Source organism: Megascapheus bottae, chromosome 12 (assembly GCF_031878675.1).
Source record: "Megascapheus bottae isolate mThoBot1 chromosome 12, mThoBot2.hap1, whole genome shotgun sequence".
NCBI lineage: Eukaryota > Metazoa > Chordata > Mammalia > Rodentia > Geomyidae > Megascapheus > Megascapheus bottae.
Window position 1 is genome coordinate 5744907 of NC_143520.1, and position 27016 is coordinate 5771922.

Genomic DNA, 27016 nt, shown 5'->3' on the forward strand with positions numbered 1-27016 from the left:
TATTCTTAAGGCAGCACTTAAAAGCATTATTATCAAAAGAAGTATCTATGTCAAATTGGTGTCTTACATTTTTAATATCCTCCTCTTTAGAGAAAAATTTGTGAAACTTGTCTTCTGCAAGACATTTTTCTAGAAAGAAAAAAAAATCAAACCACTCTTTATCTGTCACCTACATATGGGCCTTCTTCATGGAAACTGGGATAGATTGTGAAATGAGGGAGGCAGACAGGAACAACTAAAGAGTGTTTGGCAGAAGTGAATGCCAGCTAGAGAAACTGCCGCACCCCTCCAAGTCAGTCATGATGAGTCTTTGGTAATGGGGAGCCTTGAGAGTTTTTTTTTTTACATTTACATTCACCAAATTTCTTGGGACATTAATGGAACTACATCTTTCCATTGATGGTGCATTTGTGTGATTAACTAGTTTCATTTTGGATGTGCTGCTAAGTTATATCTGTGACTCTTTGCTTTGGGTTTTTTTTATTTGTTGGTTTGTTAGGGGGGAAGATATTACTAGGAAATGAAGCTTCAACTTCATACATCTGGTCAGTTACTGAGAGGGAATCAACAAAAATTCAACATAATCTAATTAGAGCCTTTCATCATGCCAAAATCTTAGTTTTAAATCATAGTTTTACCTGACTTCCCACTGTTTTTTTTTCTTTAGTTTTCTTTCTCAATCAAATCTGTTTCTCTCTTTCTAAACTTTGGCTCATTCAGAATTATGGCCCATTTTTTAAATCAGATAATTGAAAAATGATCTTTTATTGTCTAACCCTTAAATCTGAAGATCATATTCATCAAATGCCATTCCAAATAGAATTTGTAATCTCCAAATAAGAAATAGGCATTTATTTAATAATAAAAGAAAAATAGAAAAAGCAGTAGCATGTGTATATGTATAGTTGCTGCTTGCATAGACAATACAATGTACATATGTAAATATATATACATATACATGTGCACAAATGTATATCTGCTTTATACAAATTACTACAAGTACAAACACATAAATTCAGGGGTTTAAAAAGCTACTAATAGATATCCTTAAATGAGTATAGTTATTTCTGGTAATGCATTGGGTTAAAATCCATCTTCCAATTAACAAATCAGCTCCATCAATGATTGTCATAGATAAATCAAACCCACTGTGAACAATTTGAGGGTAAGAAAACTTGTTTAAAGTTGTAAACCCTCAAGGATAGGGAGAATGATATGCCTGCAATCGCAGCACTGAAGAGGTGGAGAGAAGGTTCTATTCTGAGACTGCCTGGACAAAACTATTAGAGAAAGCGTATTTTTAATACTCACTAAACTACACACAGAACTTTTATCTTTGATCATATTGAAATCTCTACTCTAAAATAATTACTTCCTGAGTTTTACATTACAGGCAATCAAAGTTAAAAATGAAAAAGCTGAATAACAGAGGGGTTACAGTTGTTCTATTACTTTGTAGTACTTGGTTAAAAGAGTCTTAAATCCATTGTGGTTATGTATATAATGCCCATACTCCATATTGTTTGTAAAATACTGTTTCCATCAAATTCATACCAACATATAACTAACTTATATATAATCTTTGTATACATATACATTTTTAGGATTTTTATTTCTTTTTGCATATATTTTTATTGTAATTAATAGTACATATACATTTTTATCTAAATGTCTCTAAAACATTATTTGTGGCATTTATTTTACTGGGATCTTCATAATATTATAAATGTTCTGAATTATTTTGCAAATGTGTAGGTAATCTATAACATTAAAGCTAACACATAAAGATTTGTGGATGTGCCTGGGTCCAATCATTGAAGTGAAATATGTATGAATTAACATTTTATTTTAAAACTTTTAAGTCCCAGAGATGGCAAAGAAACCTGTCCCTGAAGAAAAGATTCCTGTTCCTGTGGCAAAGAAGAAGGAAGCACCACCAGCTAAAGGTAGGGGGACCTGCTTGTTAAAAAAGTCCCATGTTTTTCTCTTGAGAAACATTTTGTGTTCATCTGTTGAGTTTGTTTTTATTCAAAATGAATGTTTTATGGTGTGAGAGAACTCAACCCAAGTGTTGGTCCACCTGTCTATTTTCTTACAAAGTAACTGTGCATTAGACACTTTGGAAAGGATCCATTCATTAATTTTTTTAAATGTCTTTAAAGTTCCCGAAGTACAGAAGAGAGTTGTCACAGAAGAAAAAGTAACTATCATTACTCAAAGAGAGGAATCTCCACCACCTGCAGGTATCTAATCCCATCTCCATGAAATAACCGTGTCTTTCCTTCTGGCCTCTTTAATTGCATGTTATCTTTAATAGACTTGCCCATCTTGTTTCATTTGTTTTGCATTGGGGTGGTATACAATTTTAAAATCACACACTATTCTTTAAGTGCCAGAAATACCAAAGAAGAAAGTTCCTGAAGAAAAAAGACCTATTCCTCAGAGAGAAGAAGAAGCTCCACCAAAAGGTATTGTCATGCAGTCTTTTCCAAGAGCCATCCTTCTATAATAACTCTGTATAAGGATGATGTTAGGCTTGTGACGTGAGTGTCTTGTGTGTGTATATTTGTTCTTTGCTTGGCTTCAGTGAGGAAATGTTGAATCTCTGAATGTGCATACTATTTTTTAAAATGCCAGCTCCACCTAAGAAACCTGTCCCAGAGGAGAAAGCTCCAGTGCCAGTTCCTGTCGCTAAGAAAGCACCTCCTCCCAGAGGTAGGAATTGTCTGTCCCTGACAGTAAGCATTTAGTTATGAATCCTTTCTTTTTTTGTCCAGTGTCTCCTTACACTGACCCTTTGTCTTGTTTCTAAAATATTTTTGTGGGCATCTATATCCATGTGACAGACTATGTCTTTTTCCATTCCACTGGTGAAAGTCCCCAATTTGAGAGAGACTGGCTAAAATTCTTCGTTGTAAAATTTCAACTTTAATACTTTCCTTAAAGCTGAAGTTTCTAAGAAAACTGTCGTAGAAGAAAAAAGACTTGTTGCTGAAGAAAAGCTATCTGTTGCTGTTCCTCAGCGGGTAGAAGTCATGCGGCATGAAGGTACAGACCTGGAAGTGAGGGAGGAATGGCTCCTCTTCTTTGATGTAATTGTTTTCCTTGTCACTTGTCCTTATCTGTTACTTCCCCTGGTGAGTGTGTCTACCTGTGTAGCCTTCTGTGAAGACCTTGTTCCTGCATTGATCTTGAGTCATTCAAAGAAAGTGAATAGGGTGCTAAATCTAGGATTCTTTTGGAAATGGGTACACCGGGACATAATGAAAACATCCTTCTCACTCTTGGGCTGCACAACCCGAATCTTCAATCAGTACTCTTCTTCTGACAAAGAAGACCTACAATTTCATATGCTGATAAAGTGCATCTGCAGACAATAAAAGGCCAAGATCAACCTATCAGCATGTCCTGGGGCTTCAACTCCGGCCCTGTGATCTATTCCTGAGATTCTTTGGCTCAAGGCTTACCACTTGGCCCACAGCTCCACTTCTGGCTTTTTCTGAGTAGTTTGTTGGAGATAAGAGTTTCACACTCTGCTGCCCAAGCTGGCTCGAAGCATGACCCTCAGGCGTCACCCTCCTGAATAACTTATGATTACAGACAGGCATGAGCCATTGGTGCTCGGCTCAATCTTATCTTTTGTGTAGTATGCTGGGCTTAGGGCTTGAATTCAGGGCCTAGGCACTTTTTTGGTGGTTAATTGAAGATAAGAGTCTTATGGACACTCCTGTCTATACTGGCTTTGAACTCTGATCCTCACATCTCAGCCTTCTGAGTAGCTAAGATTACAGGAGTGAGTCACTGATTCCCAGACCAAACTTATTCTTTAACATATCTACAGAGGAGGAGTGGAGTTATTCCCACGAAGAGGAAAGAGTATCCATTTCCATTTATAGAGAAGAGGAAAGAGAGGAGGAAGAAGAACAAGCAGAGATAATAGAATATGAAGGTAAATGGCACAAATAAGTTAGATATAAATAAGTTTCTAGGAAATAAGCCAGAGTCTTGATGAGATATTTTTCACAGATTGCTTATCAGGTTATGTGTACATAACACCTAGATAATGAAATTGCTCATTGGGTAAGTCTTGGGCAATCACAGTTTTTAACAGTATAGCCTATAGCTCTAATTTACAACTGCAAGTCAGTGTTTTATATGCTTAAGTAAAGGTGCAAGCTAACCAGGTGCTGTTGGCTCAGTCCTCTCCTACCAGCTACTGAGAAGGTTGAAATTATGGGGATGCCATGTAAGGTTTGGAAAAGCAGAGAAAAAGACTTCTAAAAACTTAATAAAAAGCAAGGTGCAGTGTGATATGATTGCGATCCTAGATACCAAGAAGCCTAACATAGGTGGAGCAGATGTACTCACATCTGAAAATTAGCCAGCAAAATGAGGGCTAGAGGCATGCATTAGTGATAACAGCAACTGCTTAGGAAACATAAGGCCTGGAGTTTAAACCTTAGTACCTAGCTAGGGAGATAGATGATAGGACAAACATGCATTCTATGGTATTCTTATATCTTTATTAAGCTAAAAATATTGGTAACCCACTATATTTACATTCATGCTAAAGAGCACAGGTGTTTTTAATTTGACCTCTCTATTTTAAAATTAATTTTATATGCAAATTCTCAAAAATCACAAGAAATCTTCTGACTTCTACATAAGTGTCCAAGAAAATTAAAACCAAATATCCTGCAATTCAGTTTTAAACTTTCAAGAATATGTTTCTATTCTACAACCTTCCAGTCTGGATTGTTGCAATTTGTCTTCAAATTGTTGTATTATTATTGAATCAGCCACCAAGATTGCTTTTGTCTTGCTATTTCTGTGCATACAAGCATAACTATTTTAAGAGCACACTATTATACTGTAAATCATCTTTATAATAATAATTTAAATTTTAATTAAATAAACTAGTAATATATAGTTATCATTCCCTTTATTGAGGCATATGATCTAGTTAAATATACCTTGGACTTTTCAATTGTAGCAATCAGGAATTCAGCAAGTGTTAACGAGTCTTTAAAGTGATAAGTTATAGCCAGTATTCAATATGAAAACTCTACAATTTGCTTTAAAATTAATATTTTTAAAGTGATGGAAGAGCCTGAAGAATACGTTGTAGAAGAAAAGCTGCACTTTATCTCTAAGAGAGTAGAAGCTGAACCAGCCAAAGGTATCTAACTCTTAAATTAGTTTAACTTCTATCCTGGCTTGTCTCATTCTTGATGTTCTCATGTATCGAATTTACCACCTTTATTGCAAATATTTATAAGTAAAATGGCAAATAAAGAGATTCTTTAAACTTTTTATTGAGAAGAAATCCGGACTTTTAAAAAATGTTTTCTATAATCTTTTCAAGTGCCTGAGAAGCATGAGAAGAAACTTATACCCAAACCAAAAGTTCCTGCTAAAATCCAGGAGCCTACACCAGCTGAAGGTATCATTTTTCTTCAAGCAATGCAATACTATTTGCATTGCAAGTACAATCAATATATTGCCTCTAGTTTGTCTAAGTCTTTGTTAGCAAAGATGTCTATATGTTTTTAATATATGTTTCGTGTAGTACAGTCATAATTTTTATGTCCATATGTGATCTTTTCAAGCATAAACTCAAAGTCCAAAAATGATGCCATGTATTATTTTAAAGTAAACTGATATTCTTAATCTTTCTAAAGTTCCTGAACCACCTAAGAAAATTGTACCAGAAAAGAAGGCGCCAGCCCCAGTTCCTAAAAAGGAAAAGGTGCCACCAGCCAAAGGTATCCTGGGTTTTATTACTGAATAATACTTATCTTAAAAAGAAAATCTTATAGTCATATATTCTTCTAATTTTTATAACATTAGCAAGAAATTAAATGTGCCTGTGTTTAGTGCTTTTGTTGTGTGTTTGACCACATTGCCTGATGTTTTTTTAAGTGCCTGAAGAACCAAAGAAGCCAGTTCCAGAGAAAAGAGTTCCTCCCAAAGCTGTTGAGGTAGAAGAACCTCCAGCCAAAGGTAAACAAAATACACACACATACACACACACACACACACACACACACACACACACACACACACGCACGCACCTTAAAGTCTTGTCTTTGCTTTTGTTCTCTGTCCCTTAGTGACAGTGGTGTATTATGGCTGTGTCTTTGGGTTAGAGGATTTCTTGTGACGTTTTAGATGTGTGGGCCTTGTAAATTCTCGTGTTCTGAAATCATGGTACTTTCTGGCTAGGGTATATTTTTAAAGTTCACTTTAAATGATATCACTCCCTAATCCAAAAAATTATCTTTTAAGTGACTGAGAGGCACATGGAAATTACCCAAGAAGAGAAAGTTGTTGCTGTAACTAAAAAAGTGGAGCCTCCAAGGAGGAAAGGTACATCCACCTTTCAGTATACACACTATTTCCCATGTCCTCTTCTTGCCATGTACACTGGCTATGCTGTGGAGTTTTGTAGTACTGTCTTGCTTGTAAAATATTGTTGAGTCTTTATGTCCACTGCCACATGATTGCATTTGTGGTTTGATGAGGAGAACAATTCTTTAAAGCAAAATCTCTCTTTAAAGTGCCAGAAGAACCTAAGAAAGTTGTGCCAGAAGAAAAGTTTCCAAAACTCAAACCTAGAAGAGAGGCAGAGCCACCAGCTAAAGGTATAGTGACTCTTGAAAGAAATAACACCAATGAGCTGCAAATGTGGCTTTGTGGTAGAGTCCTTGACTAGCATACATGAAGCCATGGGTGCAATTCCTCAGTACCACCTAAATAGAAAAAAAAAGATATCTGGTATTAAAACTAATCTAGTAGAACTGAGAGAATAGTTTAAATGGACGTTGTAAGTAAGTGATACAAGTAAATTTTTTATATCAATTTAGAACCAGAAAGTAAGTACTTTTATTCATAAGAATCCTAAATTTCCTCTGCATGTGTACTTTTCTTTAAAATGAATTTGTCATCTCATGTTTATTTGTCTATACATTAAACTAATATGCTTAAATCCTTATGTGATAGTCTTTGATGAAATGCTTAAGTATTTTATATCTTGAATTTTCTACACTATACCAACACAGTTTCTGAAAATACCTCAGAATGAAGGTGAAGAAACTATTTACATAATACGAGCTTCTTTCATAGTCACTGTCTGTGCCTTTTAGTTTGTCTCTTTATTGATCTTCCTGTAAATACTACTTGATCTTTCTCGTTACTCAGTACCTTTGAGGCATTATTTATAGTGATAATAGACCGTGTTTATTTTCAAGTCTATTGACTTTTCTTGACATTTAAATAAAAAGCTTATTGAATATTGTTAGTCATCTTTGTCCTTTGTTTATTCAAAATTCTTCTTAACACTTTTAATTATTACTCTTTTAAAGTGACTGAAGTCAAGAAAAGAGCTATAAAGGAAGAAAAAGTTTCTATTGAAGTTCCAAAGAGAGAATCCCGACTCACAAAAGGTATATTAAAATTTGGTTAGATGGCATAAAGCATGAACCTATAAATCTACTTGTCCTGCACAGTCTCAATTACACTCCTATATATGCACTGGCTTATTCTTGATGAAAGTCACAAACCTGAACATTGAAATCTCAACTAGTAAATGTATATTATATGGTTCTTTGACTGGAAAAAGATAATCCAGGTCTCATGTAACCAGTGCAAGGACAATCACAACAGAATGAAATAAAAAACATTGTCACTATCACTAAAAGTGCTTCAAATAAATTGCTGCCTCTTGTCAATACTCTTCTAGAAGTAACTGTAACCGAAGAGAAAAAATGGTCTTATACTCAAGAAGAAGAAATTGTTTCAGAACAGCGGGAAGAAGACTATGAAGAATATGAAGATTATGAAGAGTATAAAGAATATGAAGAGTATGAACCAACAGAAGAATATGACCAATATGAAGAATATGAAGAACGCGAATATGAGCATTATGAAGAACAGACAGAGCGTCAAGAATACATCACAGGTATGGGTGCAGAATTCCACATTAAATAAGCACAAATTCAATGAGAATACAATTTAAGAAAAAAAAAAGGAGGCCCAATTAGATTTGGTCTCATTTTAAAAAAATAAAGAAATTTTGGATGTCTTCTGGAAGAAAACAAATCTCCATAAATCTTAAGGTTATTTTTAACGCTCTCATTGACAATGAGGGCTTCCAAACTGATGGCAGATCAAGGGATGCATTTTGCCTAATGACTATCAGATTTGTATATGTAGAATTTTGATACCAAAAAACTAGTTTTACTCAAAGAATAAATTCCTATTGAAATTTAAGGTGAAAAGCGATATTGTTTCACTTGCTCAGTTTTTAATGTTTCATAGCCTAGAATCTTCTTCTGTCTTTCAGATGTCATTAAAAACGAGCATTCTATTGAGGGGTGCCAGTGTTGTGGCTCATGCCTGTAATGCTAGCTACTCGGGAGTTTGAGACTTGAGGATTGCAGTTCCAAGCCATCCTGAGTAGAATAGTCTATGAAACTCTTGCCTGCAATTAATCACCAAGAAAACAAAAGTGGGTCTCTAGCTTAAGCAGCCATGGAAAGCTCAAGGACAGTGCCCAAACCCTAAGTTCAAGGCTCAGAAACAGTGCAAAAACAAAACTAGTATTATATATTAAGGAATTTTAGTCATGACTTTGTCTTTCTAAAGTGAGATGAGAATTTGTAAGAAAGCATTACAATTACCTAATTGAAGTCACTAGCAAGGAAGAAAGCTTAAAACAAATTCATTTAGCTGTATCAGACCTATTCCACTTGGATATCTAATTTTTATACCTACAGATTATAGATGGGTGTTTGACGTATTTTTATTTGTGCGCTAAAGTCTAACATTAAATAACTTGTATGTACTTCTAAAGAACCTGAGAAGCCTATTCCAGTAAAGGCTGTCCAAGAAGAACCTGTTCCCACAAAACCAAAGGTGCCACCAGCAAAAGGTAGAGTGAGAAAAACATCACTTCTGAGATCTTTCGTTTGTTGCACATCTGTCCATTATGAATATATGTTGAGGGACCATGTGTAAAATCATGTGTGTTTGGAAATACTCTGCATTATGTATCTCTTAGCTTTTTTCTTACTAATGCTTGAGATATCTGCCTTTTTAATCTCTTAATTTAATATTTTCAAGTGGTGAAGAAAGCTGTCCCTGAAGAAAAAGCACCTGTCCTCATTCCTAAGAAACTCAAACCACCACCACCCAAAGGTATATTGCAGAATAAAACCTACCCCAAGCAACCTCATTACTTCTGTTCTATAATTGTGTCTTACTATCTTGTCTGCTGTTTTCTGTATTAAATGAATACATTGTTGTGGTCCTGACTCTTACACGTTGATTTTTCATGAATGCTTGTTCCATAGTGATCAAGGGGTTGGTTTTCATGCTCTTTAATAATTAATGTCTTTCAAGTGCCTGAAGAACCAAAGAGAGTTGTTGAAGAAAAAATACATATTTCAATTACCAAACGTGAAAAAGAGCAGGTGATCGAACCAGCTGCTAAAGGTATAATCATTTCCTTCTTAGATTGTGGTCTTTTGCAATGTCTATTGAAATTAATGTTTTTGTGTTAGGCTTTACTTTGTTGTTTCTTCATCTTTCAAGTCAGTTGTTTGGAGGGTCATTAATGTCAAAATACATAAATATAAGATAAGAAGATATTATGTTTAAAAAGAAAAAATGACTTTGAAATATAGCTATACTATCTTATACAGAGTCAATAACTATGCATATGACACATTGTGACACAATAGATATATAAAACAGACTGCTAGGACTTCAGAAACCATTTGGCATATTCCTGATATATTAAATTGATGTAGTATTTTAATAATGTTCACCAAAAGTGATTGCTATTCATTTTAAAATCATGTTAAGAAAGCTAAGTCAAATGTTCACTTTTTCTTGCTTTGAACTAAAATGAATCACTTATTTGCAATTTTGGGAACTCTATTTATCCAGAAGTAAAATTTAACTTTTCTTTAAAAGATATTCTTATAAGCAGAGGCACTGGGACACAAACATCATCTCCTATTTGGGCTCTGAGATAAGACATACCGACTTGAATACTTCTGTAGATGATCATTTCTATGATTTTCAGAATTATTGTCACAGAAAATATGGTTTCTTATAGATGAACAATGTACCTTTTACATTCAACAGATAATGTATCAAGCTAAAATATAAACCAAGCTAGCATTAACTAGATAGCCAGCTTCTGACCAAAATGTCCTTGTATTTAATATTTCAAGTGCCTCTGAAGCCTAAGAAAGTTGTCCCAGAAGTAAAAGTTCCCGTTCCTAAAAAGGAAGTAGCAGCTCCTGTTAGAGGTACTTAATATTACATGTTTTGATTACTTGTTTCGTCTTCTTTACTGTTGAATTTATGTTCAGTTCAATATGTGCAGTTCTTTTGTGGAAAAGGCAAAACCTAATCTTTTGTTAGAAATGGACCTCTGTTCTTAAAATGTCTTACTTCTGTTGATTAACTGGCAAATGTCCAACTTAAAGATAATATCTTTAAAGTGCCAGAAATACCTAAAACACAAGAGCCAGAAGAGGTTGCCTTTGAGGAAGAGGTTGAAACCCATGTGGAGGAATATTTTGTACAAGAAGAAGAGGAATATGTTCATGAAGAGGAGGAAGAATATGTCCATAAGGAAGAATACCTTCATGAAGAAGAAGAATATGTCCATGAAGAAGAGTACATCCAGGAAGAAGAAAAGGAAGAATACATCCATGAAGAGGAGGAGATCGTAACCGAGAAAGTAGTACCAGTGATACCAGCCAAAGGTACACGATGCCTCTTGCAACGTGCAGTGCAGTAGCATCCGTTGGGTTTGAGTGTCTGACTTGGTTCAGTGCTGGTATGGGGTGGGGTGGGGACTGTATTGGGAGTACTGGAACTAGTGACCAGTACTGCTTCTTAAAGAAGCAGATATTTTTTAGATGCTAAAATGTGATATTTTTAGCGAACGCTTCACATATCTTTTCAACAATGTCTTGAACATTTCCTAATATCTTTAAAGTGCCTGAAGTACCCAAGAAGACTGTTCCAGAAAAGAAACCCATTCCTGTTCCCCAAAAGAAAGAAGCCCCACCAACAAAAGGTATACCAGCACTCACATGCTGGGTCGATAGGAGACTTAATCTGCCCTTAAATAATTAACTCTCTTCTGATTACAAAACCTTGTATGTATTGTGATTGGTGAAAACACTGAATGTGCTTTATGTGGATGTATGTGACTCATAACTATAACTTAACAATAAATAATATCTTTGAAGCACCTGCGATTCCTAAGAAGCCAGAGGAGAAAGTTCCTGTGCCTATTCCTAAGAAAGAGAAGGCTCCACCAGCTAAAGGTACATCCTTTACAATCCGTCAGTGGAATAACTGAGTAATTTATCCACATAAGATAACCTGGTGAGCCGTCCCAGTCCTTTCTTTGTGACAATAATAATGCCATAACCAGGCCACTCAACTGGTCACAGAAGTAGGCTATCATATATTCATCGCTCAATATGTTGTCTGTTTAATTGTTGCCTCCTGCTCGTCACTGGAATTTCTTTTTTATTTTTTTATTTTACTTTTTTTTGTGGATCATGGAACTTGAACTAAGCCTGGGTGCTCTTCAGATCAAAACTACCACCCTACCCTTGAGCCAAGCCCCACTTCCCATTTCCTAGAGGTTGGAGATAAGAGTCTCAGGTCCTTTTGGGCCCAGGCTGATTTTGAACCTTGATCATCAGATCTCAGCCTCCTGAGAAGCTAGGATTACAGGCATGAGCCACCACTCCTGGCTATTCACTGGAAAATCTTTAACATAAGTTGAACAATGTCAAAATAAGCCAAAGCCATCATTTACCAGAAATTTTGTGTGTTGTCTTTACCATCAGTTCACCTTTAATTTGGTGTGTTTTTCATTTAACTTTTGTGCATGTCTTGCCCTTTGTTTTGTGGCTATTAGTTTCTGTCTTAACATGAAATTGTTACAGTATGTGTGATACTTCAACTAAGGCCTTAAATTGTTCAATTTTTTGCTGCTGCTAAAACAAAACAAAACAAACAAACAAAAAAACATGACATTACCCATATCTGGTGTCTTTAAAGTTCCTGAAGTACCCAAGAAACCAGTACCAGAGGAGAAAGTACCAGTGCCTGTTCCGAAAAAGGTGGAAGCTCCACCAGCCAAAGGTACATGAACTTGCAATGTTGCAGAAATTTTTATTTTCATAAGAGTTTTTAAAAAAAGAATAATTGGCTCAGTGCTATATGCTTTAAGGATACAACTCTTAAACATGATCTCTTTATGAAAAACAAAGATTCTTAGTTTTTGTTTTTAATAAGTCATGGGGCTTGAACTCAGCCTGGGTTCTGTTGCTGAGCTCTTCAGCTCAAGGCTACCACCCTACCCTTGATCCAAGCCCCATTATCCATTTTTTAGAGGTTAAATGGAGATAAGAGTCTCACGTCCTTTTGTACACGGGCTGGCTTTGAACCTTGATCCTCAGATCTCAGCCTCCTGAGTAGCTAGGATTACAGGTGTGAGCAACCGCACTCGACTTAAGATTCTTATTTTTAAAAATGCTTCTTGGAAATGCAAATCAAAACAACTCTAAGATTCCACCTCACTCCAGTTAGAATGGTCAGGATCAGGAAAATGAATAATAACAGATGCTGGAGGGGATGTGGCCAGGAGGGATCACTACTACACTGTTGGTGGGAGTGCAAACTCGTTCAACCACTATGGAAAGCAGTGTGGCAGTGCCTCAAAAGGCTAAACATAGAACTCCCTTATGACCCAGCAATTCCACTACTTGGCATTTACCCAACCATCCAGAAACTAGGGCATACTAAATCCACTAGCACAACAGTGTTCATTGCAGCATTATTCACCATAGCAAAGATATGGAACCAACCTAGATGTCCCTCAGTTGATGAGTGGATCAGCAAGTTGTGGTATTTGTACACAATGGAATTCTATGCTGCTGTCAGAAAGAATGACATCGCCCCATTTGTTAGGAAATGGAAAGACTTAGAAAAAATCATATTAAGTGAAGTAAGCCAGACTCAAGGGAACTTAGGCTTAATGGTTTCCCTCATTCATCATAATCCGTAGAAACCTTGGGCTCTACTAGCAGAGATCTGCAACAGAGCAAAACCTTAATACATAAGGCCATATAGTATGAACCTAATTGAAAGGACCTCCAGGATATAGAAACAAAAGCCATATAATGAATGATTGTTGTCCTTAATGTACTATGTTATCTCTCATCTCCTTTGCTGTCCCTTGGGTATCTCATATTGTTACAGTATCTCACTTTGTTATCTGATATATTGAATTTATTTGTATTTGGTTATTTGAAATTTGATAGGGAAGGGGGAAAACCAAGACAGGGGGAGGGGGGGGGCTGGGGTGGGGGAAGGGTAATGGGTACCAAGACCTGTGAAAGGGTATCAATGTATGCGAATTAATGCACCTTCTATCTGGCAAATATCATGTAACCCTTTTACTAATTACAATAAAAATATATTAATAAATAAATAAATGAAAATGCTTCTTGGCTGGGAGTCTGGCCTAGTGGCAGAGTGCCTGCCTAGCGTGCACGAAAACCCAGGGTTCCATTCCTCAGTACCATGTACATAGAAAAAGCTGGAAGTGGTGCTGTGGCTCAAGTGATAGAGCTCTATCCTTGAGAAAGTCCAAGGACAGTGCTCAGGCCCTGAGTTTATGCCTCAAAACTTGACAAAATAATGCTTCGTATCTCATATTATCAGTGGCATGTCAGCATAGACTAGACATAGCACAACAAGGATACACCAAGCATCTCTCACTGCTTTCTTCAAGAGTCAAGTATTTACATACACCTTCATAAGCTTTCCTCTGTTTTTGTTCTGGTACTGGGGCTTGAACTCATGGCCTTTGTACTCTTCCTTAGTGTTAATGTTCATGGTTGGCATCCTAACATTAGAATCACGTATTCAGTTTTTTGCTGGTAGATTGGGCACCAGAGAGAAATCCTTGAGAATGTATTCCCTCACTGTGAACAACTGGAAATAATAATGGGGATGGATTCTGGGGGGAAAAATGCTTCTTATCATGCTCTTGCCTTATGTTAATTTTTTGGAACTATACTTGAACTCAGTATCTATCATTACATTGTATAAAATGTTTCTCTCCATCATTTCTTTAAAGTACCAGAAGTCCCAAAGAAGCCTGTGCCTGAGAAGAAGGTTCCAGTTCCTGCCCCTAAGAAAGTTGAGGCTCCACCTGCAAAAGGTATATAATTTTCTCATTGTATCAAAGTACCTCAGCTTTGTGGATATTATTATACAGATGGCCTCACCATATTCCATTTTTGAAAGGTCTAATTAAAATATCAGGTGTTTTATAATTCTTTTACATATCTATGGCTGTAAGACAATGTAAGAGAACACATTCTTTTTTTTTTATTTATGTCTAGTGAGCTCCACTGCTCCACTTTTTCACTCTTTTCTTCAGATTCTTTGTGGTTTGGCTTTTTGTTTTTCTTTTGGCCAGTCCTGGGCTTGAGCTCAGGGCCTGAGCACTGTCCTTGGACTTTCTCAAGGCTAGAGCTCTACCACTTGAGCCTCATCACCACTTCCGGCTTTTTTTCCTATGTATGTGGTACTGAGGAATCGAACCTGGGTCTTCATGCATGCTAGGCAAGCACTTTAACCACTAGGCCAAACTCCCGGTCCAAGAACATATTCTTAAAAACAAATATCTTTAAAGTGCCAGAGGTGCCTAAGAAGCTTATTCCAGAAGAAAAGAAACCAACTCCTGTCCTGAAAAAGATGGAAGCTCCACCACCCAAAGGTACATTCATCTCTAACAGAACCAGGGCACAAGGAACAATGACCAGGTGCTCTACAGCCGCACTCACCATACTTAGTAACGCTTCATGACATGTATGTTTATCATAACTAATACCTTATGATCACAAAGTGCGTGCTTTCACTGTGTTTTTCCTTGTCTGAATATTTTATGTACATGTGATGCTTGTGTGATAAAGTTAACTATCTTTAAAGTGCCAAAGAAACGGGAAGCAGTCCCGGTTCCTGTAGCTCTACCACCAGAAGAGGAAATCGCGTTTGAAGAGGAAACTGCTCCTGAAGAAGGGTTTCTCCCTGAGGAAGAGGAAGCTCTGCCTGAAGAAGAAGAAATTCCGGCTGGGGAGGAAGAAGTACCATCTGAGGAGGAAGAAGAGTTTGTGCCAGAAGAAGAAGTGGTGCCTGAAATTCTTCCACAAATTGAGCCTAAGGTGCCAGTCCCTGCACCAGGTATACCAGTTCTTCTTAGAATAGCGGCTTTTCTGTGTGCAGTTCCACCATTGTATCTTTCTGTTCATCTCTAATCTTGTTTAGAATATTTTACCATCTTGTCTAACCATCTAAGTCTTAGAAAACATGTTAGACCTGTCCTGCTTTGTGTATTTGTCCATTATTACTATCTGAATGTCTTCAAGTTTTGTGTTGGGAGAGGCATAGTCACTGATGATCTTATTTCCATGTGTTCTGTTTTATATATGTACATATGTTTTAATGTTTTAATATCTTAAAATGAGATGTTTTTATGTGCCTTAAGTACCAAAGAAAACTATACCTGAGAAGAAAGTTCCTGTTCCTGCCCCTAAAAAAGTGGAACCTCCACCACCTCCCAAAGGTACATCTCCCCCAATGACTACACATTTCCTACCGACAGCTTTACGAGACAAAGTGTGATGCAACTGAGTTTCAAACAATAATACATTTCAAGAAGGTATATGTACATATACATTTATATACTCAAAAGACAAGGTGAAGTTTTTTTCCAAAACTATTACAAACATTATAATTGACTTACTACAATTTTGTTAAATAGGAAAATTACTCAAGTAGTTAGTCTTTAACGCTAAATTATATAGAGGGAAAAAGTACCTGAAAAATATGAATAAATGTTCTCAAATTTGACCCTCCACTGATTTTTTTAATCTTACTTATATAACACCAATCTTTAAAAAATTAATGATTAATATATTTATGAAAATGATGAGTTAGTCTTTTAAGTTTTTGATAGATGTGTATAAGTAGGAGCCCAATTTCCTCTCTCATAAAATAGGGAAACTAGTGAGTTCTAGTGAGCCCTGATATTGTTATAAGAAAAAATAAGTAAGATACAAAAGCACTCTATCATTGGTCAAATAAAATCAAGATGAAGTATGTTCAATTAGGGCATAGTGCAGTCCATAATGAATATTTATGTCTGAAAGTACAAAAATCTTTTCTGTATAAGGTCATAGAACCACTAAGGGAAATAAGGATCACTTGTCCACCAGGCTATGTAGTCATATGATCAGTGAAATGAAAAGTCTGGTCCTTGATTGGGTTTCAGGAATTCTGAAGTGTTCTCTAGATGATAATAAGAGGTTAATGCAGGCTAAACAGGGAGAGATTAGCAACTGTTCTGAGATCCCTGGTCTACAACCATATCACACTACCTAGGTCCCTAATTTGCATTACTCCCCTATCCGAAGGGACTGTCTTTCTACATGTATTATTCTTATTGTTTTCTTATCCAAGAATAAGTTCTTATCATAAAATGATGTCTTTTCAAGTGCCTGAGATCAAGAAGAAAGTGCCCGAGAAGAAAGTAGTTGTTACTAAGAAGGAGGAGGTTCCTCCTGCCACAGGTACTGCTACTTCTCCCCCACATCACATACTCCATTTCTCCACTTTACCCCAAAAGTTAAAATATCCTGTTTGACCCTTATTAAGATAGCTTATACTATTGCTACGTACCTATTGTCTGTGTGTTCGTGAAACTGAAATTATACATTATCTTTAAAGTGCCTGAGATACCTAAGAAAGGGGAACCAGAAAAGAAAGTGCCTCCTCCAAGTCTTAAGAAAGCAGCAGCTCCACCTGCCAAAGGTACATGATGTCTCGTGCACCAAACTGACCTGTGGTCTCCTCCACATAAGGTCATTCAACATAAATTGTTGAAGTCTGTGGTCATTGACATTCTTCACTTGTGATTTGTGTCTACCCGTGTTACTGTCATGTCCATTTTCCATGTTGTTAGCATATTTTATATTGTATTTCTATATATTTTGTTTCTCAAAAGCAAAACGACTAAAGTTATATAACTTTAAAGAGCCACATGTAACAAGGAGACCAATCCCTGAAGTACCTGTATTCTTCTTTAAAAAAAAAAAAAGAAAAAATAAAGAAGAAGAAGAAGTTATACAGAAAAACTTAGAGTTTCTCTTTAATTGGCTCTTAAACCACAAGCATCTTTATTCTTCTCTTACTAATTCTGTGAAATGTCAATGTTTTATCTCATGCATGTGCGTTGTGTTAAGAAATGGGAAGCTTGATCTTTATATGTTCTTCTTTAGCTCTTGCATTTTATGTGTCTAAAACAATCAATATCTTTTAAGTTCCTGAGGTACCTAAAAAAGCAGAAGAAAGACGAATCATCCTCCCTAAGGAAGAAGTTTCACCACCTGAAGGTAGATGACTTCCTAAGAAAATAGCCTGTTCACAGCGTCATTGTTATTGTTGTCTAGTGTTTAAATGAGGGGTGCATATTTCATCCTAGAAAACAAACAGAATCGAACTCTAAAACAAAGTATACATATGTGTTTCCTAGTAGAGACTGGCAAACTAATACATTTGAATCTCCCTCTTGGATATTTTGACTTTTTGTTTCTTCTATGTTTGATTTCAGTGGAAAGTTTTACTTTAATTTTATTTTCTGGGTGACATATAGAGGGGTTACAGTTATATTTGTGAGTTAGCAAATGCATTACTTCTTGAAAATTGCTACCCCTTCCCATGTTTTCTCCTCCAACCCCCTCCCAAGTTGTAAAGAATCCCCTCCCCCCTCCCAAGTAAAGTTTATTTCCAGCATACTGTCTTGTGAATATCATGGTTACATGTGTGTGTGCATATATATATATATATATATATTTGAATTAGGGAAAGGGAAAACAAGATGATGAGACAAAGGACAAAGGGTGAATCAATGGGAAGTTTTGAAGGAAAACTTCATCATGAGAAATTTTTCACCCAAGAACTTGATTGACAATGATGGAATGAGCTTTCCTGAGAGAAATATCAGATCAAAACAAGTCTACCTCTATTTTAAAATGCAATAATGTCAACTAACTTCTCAGAGGTTCTATATAAATCCAAATGCTGGAAAGAAACTAATGTATTTTGAATATCAGTAGGTTTTCTTTTAAAGATTGCTGAGTTTTATGAACATGTATAAAAGCTATCATCTTAACTCAGTATTGAAGAGAATTTTTAAATGATATACAAAATTATCTTTTAGAAGTGTTTGAGGAACCTGAAGAAGAGCCTGTTCCAGAAGAGATCCCTGAGGAGCCACCCAGCACAGAGGAGGTGGAAGAGGTGACGCCACCTAGAGGTACAGCCCTTTTTATGAGTTGGACACTTAAAATACTTGGTGTTCTAAATCTTTTTCTAAATTTGTCCAAATCTAATATTCACCAGTATTCTTTTGTTACGTCACATCAGTGACATTAGAAGAATAGTAATTCTTGGTGCCTGAAGCTATATGTCTGTTTCTACTCTCCAACTGTTCATGTATAATACAACTAAGGCTAAAAGATGATTTTACTCTTGTTGGCCCTCAATTGCTTTCTTCTCAAGTTGTAATTCTTAGTTTCGTCTTCAGTAATAATGTGAGGGAAGAGTCTATTTGTGTAGTAAAACTGTTCACATTTGAGTATAATTCTTACCTGTTTTTCCAGAAGATTATGACACTCTATTGCATGATTAATTCAGTGTTTGCTTATAGGATTAATACGTAAGATCCTTCAGGCCTCCAGAGTCACTGCCTCATCAATGTTACTACCATTTAGTTGCTAATCTCTTTTTTAAATAGATAAATATTTTATGTTGGTTTATGTATTTGATATGTGAGTGTTGTTTTGTCATTGCAAACTTGTAAAAATTATGCCCATAAAATATTTTTAAGTGCCTGAAGTTGTTAAGAAACCAGTTCCTGAAGTACCTACTCCTGTTCCTAAAAAAGTGGAGGCACCACCAGCTAAAGGTATCGCAAATCCTAAATGGTGTCATGAAATGTGCATTCATTTTCATTCTAGAGAATAAATGTATCTTGTTTTACTTTTTCCTTATAGTAATTTACACATTGAACTATTTACCACTAAAAATAAAATTCCTTATACTTCTCTAGACTTTTCTGGAATGTGAGTGGATGCCTGTAGGTAAATTATTCTAGAAACTTCTTATTTTAAACAGCTAAAGTCTTTCGTATGACAGTATACCTCTTTGTATTATTTTTTGCCAGTCCTGGAGCTTGAACTCAGGGCCTGAGCACTGTCCTTGAACTTTCTCAAGGCTAGAGTTCTACCACTTGAGCCACATCACCATTTCCAGCTGTTTCTATGTTTGTAGTACCGAGGAATTGAACCTTGTCTTTGTGCATACAAGGCAAGCACTCTACCACTAGGCCAAACTCCAGGCCCACTTCTTTGTATTTTTATGCATAAAAATTAATCCATTTTTCTGACATTCTGCTCTCAGATTTTGTTAGCATTTTGTCATACATTATTAAAAATTTCACTATATCTGTGGTTATAGAAAGATCTCTTCTAGTGCTTGAATAATAACAATTTTAAATATCTCTATTCCTCTTTTGTATTATTTATACTAAGAATTCATGGTTATTATGAAACTCCTCACTGCCTCCTAATTTAATTAATTCTTCCAATAATATATTCAGCTAACAGAATATACTGCCTATATTCCACCAACTCTCAACAAATAAGATAGTGCCCAGCAGTACATAGGGCCTATGTTAGAATGAGTACTCTAGACAGTACCTCCCCTGAAACACTCTTCCTCGCCAGGCACTACAGGCTCAGCCAGTAATTTTAGCTACTCAAGACACTGAGATCTGATAATTGCATTCCAAAGCCAACATGGGCAGGAAAGACAGTGACTCTTATCTCCCAACTAACCAACAAAAAACCAGAACTTGAACTGCCTTGAGCAAAAGTGCTCAGGGTCAGCATCCAGGCCATGAGTTTAAGCCCCAGGACTAGAACAACAACAAAAAACTCTTTACATTAAAATAATAGAAGTTGGCCCAATATTTAAAATCTTTACTATTAAAGAGAGACAGAGAAAGAGAATGAGAGAAGAGAAGAGAGAGAGAGACCGAGAGAGAGGGCAAGGAAGTCAGGGAGGGAAGGAGAGAGAGAGGAAGAAAGAGAAAGACGAGAGAGAGAGAGAGAGAGAGAGAGAGAGAGAGAGAGAGAGAGAGAGAGAGAGAGAGAGAGAGAGAGAGAGAGAGAGAGAGAGAGAGATTCAGTGATTCTGGTGGCTTATGCCTCTGATCCCAGCTACTCCAGAGACAGCTCTGAGGATCAACTCAGTCCAGGCATTGAAGTATGTGAATCACTATCTCCAATTAGCTAACCAAAAAGATAGAAAGAAATGTGACTCAAGTTTCAGAGCAATCAGCATTGTGCAAAAAATCAAAGTGAGAGTGCAAGGCCCAGACTTAAACCAATCACTGACATAAAAACTAAATAAACAACAACAAAAACATGTTCCTCATGAATGTATCTTCACTTCTGGGGTATTACTGTTAGTACAAATATGAAATTTAGGAACATATTATGCTTATCTCAAAAATAGGTATCCAATCAAACAAAGTAACTTTGACTCTCTGATAATTATAATGTTATCATTGTTCCTAATGTTTTGTATTTGTGTGTGTTATTGAGCATTGTCAGCTAATAAAAGTGCCTAATATCTTTAAAGTACCAAAGAAAATTCCTGAGGAAAAAGTACCTGTTCCTATCAAGAAAAAAGAGGCGCCACCAGCCAAAGGTACATCTTTTTCTTTTAATCCCAAACAATCTCTTCATTAATATATGTATTATGTATATGCATGCGTAGATACACACATACATGTATCTGTGTATGCATATGTAAAAATACATATCACTGGTCCTGACTGTTTTTTGATATCTGTTGTGCATGAAAACTTACTCTTGAGAGTCTTCAATGTTAACAACATATCTTTAAAGAGCCTGAAGCCCCAGAAAAAATCTTATTAAAGAAGATTCCAGAAAAGAAAGTCCCAGAAAAGAAAATCCCAGAAAAGAAGCTCGTTGTGCCTAAAAAGGAAGCCGTTCCTTCTGTTAAAGGTATTTTGGAAAAGGTCTTTGATGCTCTTGTGTTGTTGTATGCAAATCTTTTGTTGTTGTTGTTGCTGTTGTTTTTCTGACATTTTCAGTGTGTACCTTTGCATCTCCTATGTTTTAAAAAAAATAGTCTCTTAAAGTAGATACACTCTTTCAGGGAGAACCTTTGCTGAAGAAAAAATATCAGTTTCTTACACACAAGAGGAAGTAGTAGAAGAACGAATAGAATTAGAATTAGTGGAAGCACAAGTGGAAGAATATGTGGAAGAAGAAGAGTTCCATGAGGTTAAAGAATATTTCGAAGAAGAAGAGTTCCATGATGTAGAGGAATTCATCAAAATAGAAGAACGCCAGTTTCAAGAAGAACAGAGAGTTGAAGAGGTCCATAGGGTCATCGAATTTTTAGAAGCTGAAGAAGTGGAAGTATATAAAAAACCTAAAGCTCTACCTAAAGGTATAGGAATTTTGCAGATATACAAACTGCAACATCTTGCTCTAATTGACTTTCTGTTGAAAATATTTTGCATGTTTGATTGGCAACATGGTAATATTTGATATTTACTAACATAGATCGCTATATGGATTTCTGGGTTCTTTTTAAACTGTAATCAAGAGTGTCAAATGATTGTTACAGTTAGAGAAGTTATGAACCAGTGCCATTTATTGAGTAAAAGAAACTCATATCCCTGAGAAATGTACATATCTGGGCAAAGTAATCATGGCTCTGTTAATATTTTAGTTGACTATGTACAAACTAGTCAGTATCAAAAGATTTTGACATGTTATGATGTCTTTTGTAAAGAAGGAAATAAATGAAGGACAGGTTATGGCACCTGCATTCTACTGAATTCTGAGGACAAACCATAGCATAAATAAGTTCTCAACAACGCCAATCCAGACCTTGCATGAATTAATACATGTGTAATAGAAAAATTATGTGTATACAGTACACAGACAACATAGGTAACACAATCAAATCTTTCTTGAAAGTAATCATAGCATAAATGTAAAAGTAAGAAAAAAGTCATGTTGTGGCCCTCTTGGTACTAACTTTAGTGGTAGTGTTTTATCCTACTTTGAGTTCATTCTCGATCAAAATCTGAACACTAATATCTTCGAAGGACCTGAGATACCTGAGAAAATCATCCCTCCAAAAAAGCCAGCCTTTAAAGTTGTCCCTCGAAAAGAGCCACCAGCTAAAGGTATTACTTACCTCATTTGATATACAGTTGCACCTTGGTTGCTTTACAAGTTTGCACCCTGCTTGATTTTTTTTTTCTGTTTTGGGAACTCTGAAACAAACTAATATCTTCAAGGTTCCTAAGTTCTAAAGGAAAGTCTACCAAGAAAAATGTAGTCAGTGTTTTCAAATTTAAAACATCTAAACCAAATGTTTTTATTAACCATAGAACTAGGCTTCTTTGGTTCTGTTTGATTATATGCTTATTCATGTTTTTATTGATAAATTCTTATTTTCCTATTGATTACTAATTGTATTAACCCATTTAACATGAATTTATTATAAATATATGGTTACTATTCCTGCCTTATTCACTTTTGTTAACTTGTTGAGAAATTGTTTAAACCTCTTAAAATAATACAAACTTATGACTTCAAAAACTAATGAATTCCAAGTCATTAATGTATAGAAGGAAGTTATCCATGAAGTACCTTTTGATTCTGTCAATTAAAGCACAATTCCCACTAGAATTAACTTTTTCATGTCTAGTTCCTACAATCTAACATGAGAATTCCCCTGGATTTTTGTTGTCACATTTGTTCTCTAAATTCAACTAATATCAAATATTGTCCCATATAATGAAGTAAAGTACATCTTTTATATTGAGGCCTTGTTCTACCTACCTTATATATGTCTTATGTTCAAAAATCTTTGTGAGCATTTTGTGTAAAAGGAATCATTACTGTTATCTTTAAAGTACCAGAAGTGGCAAAGAAAACTGTGGAAGAAGAAAAAATACATGTTCCTGAAAAACCCAAAGTTCCACCAGCTAAAGGTATCTGCCTTTGCTGTTTCACTGCTAATACTAAATCTCCTTGTTGTAACATCTTTTTAGACAATTAAGCACTAAGAGCCCCTCAACTTCTCTTTTAAATATAACTCATTTTGAAGCTTTTGTTGTGTACCATTGGAAATAAATATTTTTCTAAGTGACCAATACATCCAAAGTATAACGTTTCTCATAATAAATCATAAAGTCATCAACAAAGCAATCCAGTGAAATACATTATGGATTAACTTAGATTTGTGGAATTCTTTACATTCTCCTTGTTAGATGTCCCCTTTTGTCTTGATAGTTTATACCCGATTATGTTTTTTAAAATAAGACAAATAAATATCTTTAAAGCACCTGAAGTACCCAAGAAAACTGTACCTGAAGAAAAAGTTCAAGATGCCATTTCGAAAAAGCCAGAAGTTCCACCAGTTAAAGGTATAAAGTGATGCGAATCATAACTTAAAGCACCTCTTTGTCTAGTTTTTCCTTTTGTTAGAGACTAGAATGTAACATTATATATTTGTGTTTTGTTTCTTTTCTTAATATCTTAAATTTCTCTTGAATACCAATTAACATACTAATATCTTTAAAGTTCCTGAGAAGCCTAAGGAAATTATTCAAGAAGAAAAATCACGCATTATCCTTGCTGAAGACACAGAGATATACAGTGAGTGTAGAAAAATGGGCAGTTCGCATTTGTTTTACCTGTGTTCTTACTTTCACTGTGTCTGAGTAGCTTTGAAATGTAAATGTACTAATATTTTATAACAGCGCAACACACCAATAATATTTGACTACAACTAAGGAATTGAATGGCTGTATGCCTCAGATAAGATATATTTCCTTGCTAATTTAAAAAACTGATCGTGTGTATAAGTATTGCCCTATTTCACAATATTCGTTTGTCTTTTTGGTTTGTTTCTAACATGTTCTGTACACAAACATCTTCTGTTTTACTATTATCACTTTTACTGCTCACAATTCACTCACATATTGTCAGTTCCACTAGTGGCCACAGATTTGCAAGATTATAACAGTCCAAAAGAATTATCAACACTTTTATTGCTTTCCTACAAAATTATTCATTTGAATAGTAAAATAACAAATAATAAATTAGTTTGGGTAGAAAACTACTCAATACTCTGAATATAAGTGTTAGTAGTCAAGACAAAAGAAAAAAATTTGGATTAAAAAAATGGAAGAATAAGTCTCATTTGGGGGAAAGGTTTTTATATCATTAAGATAAAGGAGTATATAGATATATATGTATATATATACATATAGTATGTATCATATTTAAAGGTATATATGTGGTACATATGTATGAGATTTATTCTTTCTTTCAATACCCTTTTCCATCATTAAATTTGGTTACTGTTATCATCCAATCTGCTTTGCTAATAGCCAAAGAAATTATTAATTGTCTTCATTTGCTTTATTTTCCTAATATTTAGTTGGGTTTTTTTGGTCTTTTCTGCTCTTTTGTGTGTGTATGTGTGCCAGCATTAGTGCTTGAACTCAAGGCCTTAAAATCCTGTTTGGCCTTTTCTCTCAAAGCTAGACCTCTACCACTTAAACCACCTCTACTTCAAACTTTGCTGGTTAATACAGATAAGCATCTCCAGGCTTTTCTGAAGGGGCTGTCTTTGAATCACAGTCCTTAGATCTCAGCATCCTGAGTAGCTAGTATTTCAAGTGTGGGCCACTCTTATTCAACTTTCTACTTGACTTCTAATTTAGAGATGTTCCTCACACTCATATTACACTAGAGCCATACATTAAATGTGATTTTAAAACATACATACAATGTTCTCAGAAAAAAATTTACATGCAAGACAGCATCTTCTCTGTTCTTTATGTGCAAATCCACTAAAGATGAAAGCAATAGAATAATTTTACCAATAACTTTCTGCAGATAAATGGAAGAGTTATACAATCCTTAGCTCATGAGGTTCTTTATTTTGTTATCATGAACATAAAGAAAGACTTGAGGTCTTACATCAAAAGATTGAGCATGATGCTATGTTAGCCAATGTGTTCTTGTCTATAACAGTCTATATCGTGCCACTAATATGCCTAATAAGTATGGACTATATTACATTTTGCTAATAATATTCTCATCTACTTGACATACTCCTAATTATATAATACTAATATCTTTAAAGTTTATGAAGCATCTGAAGAAACAGTAGTAGAAGAAAAGGTGCTCGTGACTCAGCCTCAGAAGACAAAAACCAAAGTAGTAAAAGGTATATAACACCCTGATTCAGTCTAAATTATGTCTCTTTGGGACTCATTTGAGAAGCATAGATTTTTCTTCCCCATTTGACATATAACTTTATTCGTATCTCTTAAGTGCCTGAGCCACCTAAGAAAGTTGTTCCTGAAGACAAAAAACAAGTGACTATTCCTAAAAAGAGAGAAACACCGGCACCTAAAGGTATATTTCAACTACATCAATTTCAGATGAATATTGTCAGCCTTAAAATTTAAAAAAATATTTTATTATGTGTCTCATTGCCTTTAAAACACTATAATCCTACTGATGTCTTTAAAACAAACACTATAATCCTACTGATGTCTTTAAAGAGCCCGAAACCAGAGAAGCTTTTCCAGAGGTGGAGTTGCATGAGGCAGAGCCTGAAATTCCTGAACACCCTCCAACTGAAGGTATATTTCTCTAGTTTCGGAATTCTTAAGAAGGCCTTTCTTCTTCCATCTACAAACTATGCTTAATGGTTTACATCCATCCTCCCAGCCTCTAATGCCTGATATTAATATCTTTAAAGCATCTGACAGGGATGCCCAAAGCAAGAAGCTATGACTTGCTCCTAAATAATACATCAATTATCTGAGCCAAAAAACAAAATTTCTAACTTAAAATACCTGTTAGTATGTCTTTCTTTGTGTGTCATGTCATTGTCTTTGCCTTGCCTCAATTAAAAAATACTAATATCTTTAAAGACTTTGAAACCTACGAGGAAGTGTTTGCAGAAAGAAGAATACATGTTACCAAAAGAAGAAGTGTCCCACCACCAACAGGTACAAGCCCAAAGAAAGCCTCCTTTCTTACAACCTCATGTTTGTAGCCATGGTTAACTTGTGTGTAACACTAATATCTTTAAGGCTGATGTGCTGCCTCTCTGGTTGCTTTATCTATAACATTGAAATTCTCTATTAGATACTTGAGGACCCTCTGTGTGTGTGTGTGTGTGTGTGTGTGTGTCTGTGTGTGTGTGTGTGTGTGTGTACATGTACCAATATTGAGGTTGCAGTTAGCGCCTTATGCTTCCTGCTGGCTTTTTTTTTTGCCTCAGGGCTGGTACTCTACCACTTGAGTCACACCTCTACCTCATTCTGCTGGAGTTTCATGAAGTTTGCTGCCCCAGTGGATTTTAACCTTGATACTCAGATCTTAGCCTACTGCATAACCATGAACCACCTCTCTTTCTGAGTCCAAAATCTTTGTATTGTTCTCATCTCTCCTACCCTCAAAACATGCTTTCTTTAAAAAAAATGACTTAAGGGCTCAAAAGGAAGCCAACCCAGATTAGAAAGTAGCTGTTTCGACCTTCTCAAATGAATAGTTATAGGTAAATGATTAGTGGAAATCATTTTTACCTCCCGTGATCTAATTTTCTCTGCATCTACCATTCTAAAAAAAAAGATACTGATATTGGTAGTACCTGAGGTGACCCAGAAAACACCCTCAGATAATCAGATGTTTATGGTACAACTAGAGAACCAGGTTCTAGGAGCTCCATTCTAGAGCTGTAGAAACTTTTCAGCTCCCCTCAC

The 27016-nt window shown here is 35.6% G+C and overlaps 1 protein-coding gene across 5 annotated transcripts in view; it reads left to right on the plus strand.

The window, feature by feature from the left end:
• Positions 1 to 27016, plus strand: part of Ttn (titin) — a 279501-nt gene that overhangs the window by 116262 nt on the left and 136223 nt on the right. For 2 of the 5 annotated variants that reach the window (XM_090342543.1, XM_090342544.1), the window contains 36 exons: positions 1863 to 1946; positions 2163 to 2243; positions 2391 to 2468; positions 2626 to 2715; positions 2947 to 3048; positions 3833 to 3949; positions 5099 to 5179; positions 5366 to 5443; positions 5682 to 5765; positions 5923 to 6003; positions 6289 to 6369; positions 6561 to 6644; positions 7365 to 7445; positions 7742 to 7960; positions 8855 to 8932; positions 9124 to 9198; positions 9403 to 9495; positions 10242 to 10319; positions 10515 to 10639; positions 10742 to 10781; positions 11018 to 11098; positions 11274 to 11351; positions 12100 to 12183; positions 14186 to 14269; positions 14747 to 14830; positions 15043 to 15294; positions 16608 to 16682; positions 17433 to 17504; positions 18332 to 18427; positions 19001 to 19078; positions 20818 to 20886; positions 21138 to 21206; positions 21361 to 21657; positions 22325 to 22405; positions 23141 to 23218; positions 23570 to 23653. The exons of the other annotated variants lie outside the window; for them this stretch is intronic. In XM_090342543.1, coding sequence (XP_090198669.1) covers positions 1863 to 1946; positions 2163 to 2243; positions 2391 to 2468; positions 2626 to 2715; positions 2947 to 3048; positions 3833 to 3949; positions 5099 to 5179; positions 5366 to 5443; positions 5682 to 5765; positions 5923 to 6003; positions 6289 to 6369; positions 6561 to 6644; positions 7365 to 7445; positions 7742 to 7960; positions 8855 to 8932; positions 9124 to 9198; positions 9403 to 9495; positions 10242 to 10319; positions 10515 to 10639; positions 10742 to 10781; positions 11018 to 11098; positions 11274 to 11351; positions 12100 to 12183; positions 14186 to 14269; positions 14747 to 14830; positions 15043 to 15294; positions 16608 to 16682; positions 17433 to 17504; positions 18332 to 18427; positions 19001 to 19078; positions 20818 to 20886; positions 21138 to 21206; positions 21361 to 21657; positions 22325 to 22405; positions 23141 to 23218; positions 23570 to 23653 — 3492 coding nt within the window. The remainder of the gene's footprint in view (positions 1 to 1862; positions 1947 to 2162; positions 2244 to 2390; positions 2469 to 2625; positions 2716 to 2946; positions 3049 to 3832; positions 3950 to 5098; positions 5180 to 5365; positions 5444 to 5681; positions 5766 to 5922; positions 6004 to 6288; positions 6370 to 6560; positions 6645 to 7364; positions 7446 to 7741; positions 7961 to 8854; positions 8933 to 9123; positions 9199 to 9402; positions 9496 to 10241; positions 10320 to 10514; positions 10640 to 10741; positions 10782 to 11017; positions 11099 to 11273; positions 11352 to 12099; positions 12184 to 14185; positions 14270 to 14746; positions 14831 to 15042; positions 15295 to 16607; positions 16683 to 17432; positions 17505 to 18331; positions 18428 to 19000; positions 19079 to 20817; positions 20887 to 21137; positions 21207 to 21360; positions 21658 to 22324; positions 22406 to 23140; positions 23219 to 23569; positions 23654 to 27016) is intronic. 5 annotated transcript variants of the gene reach the window in all.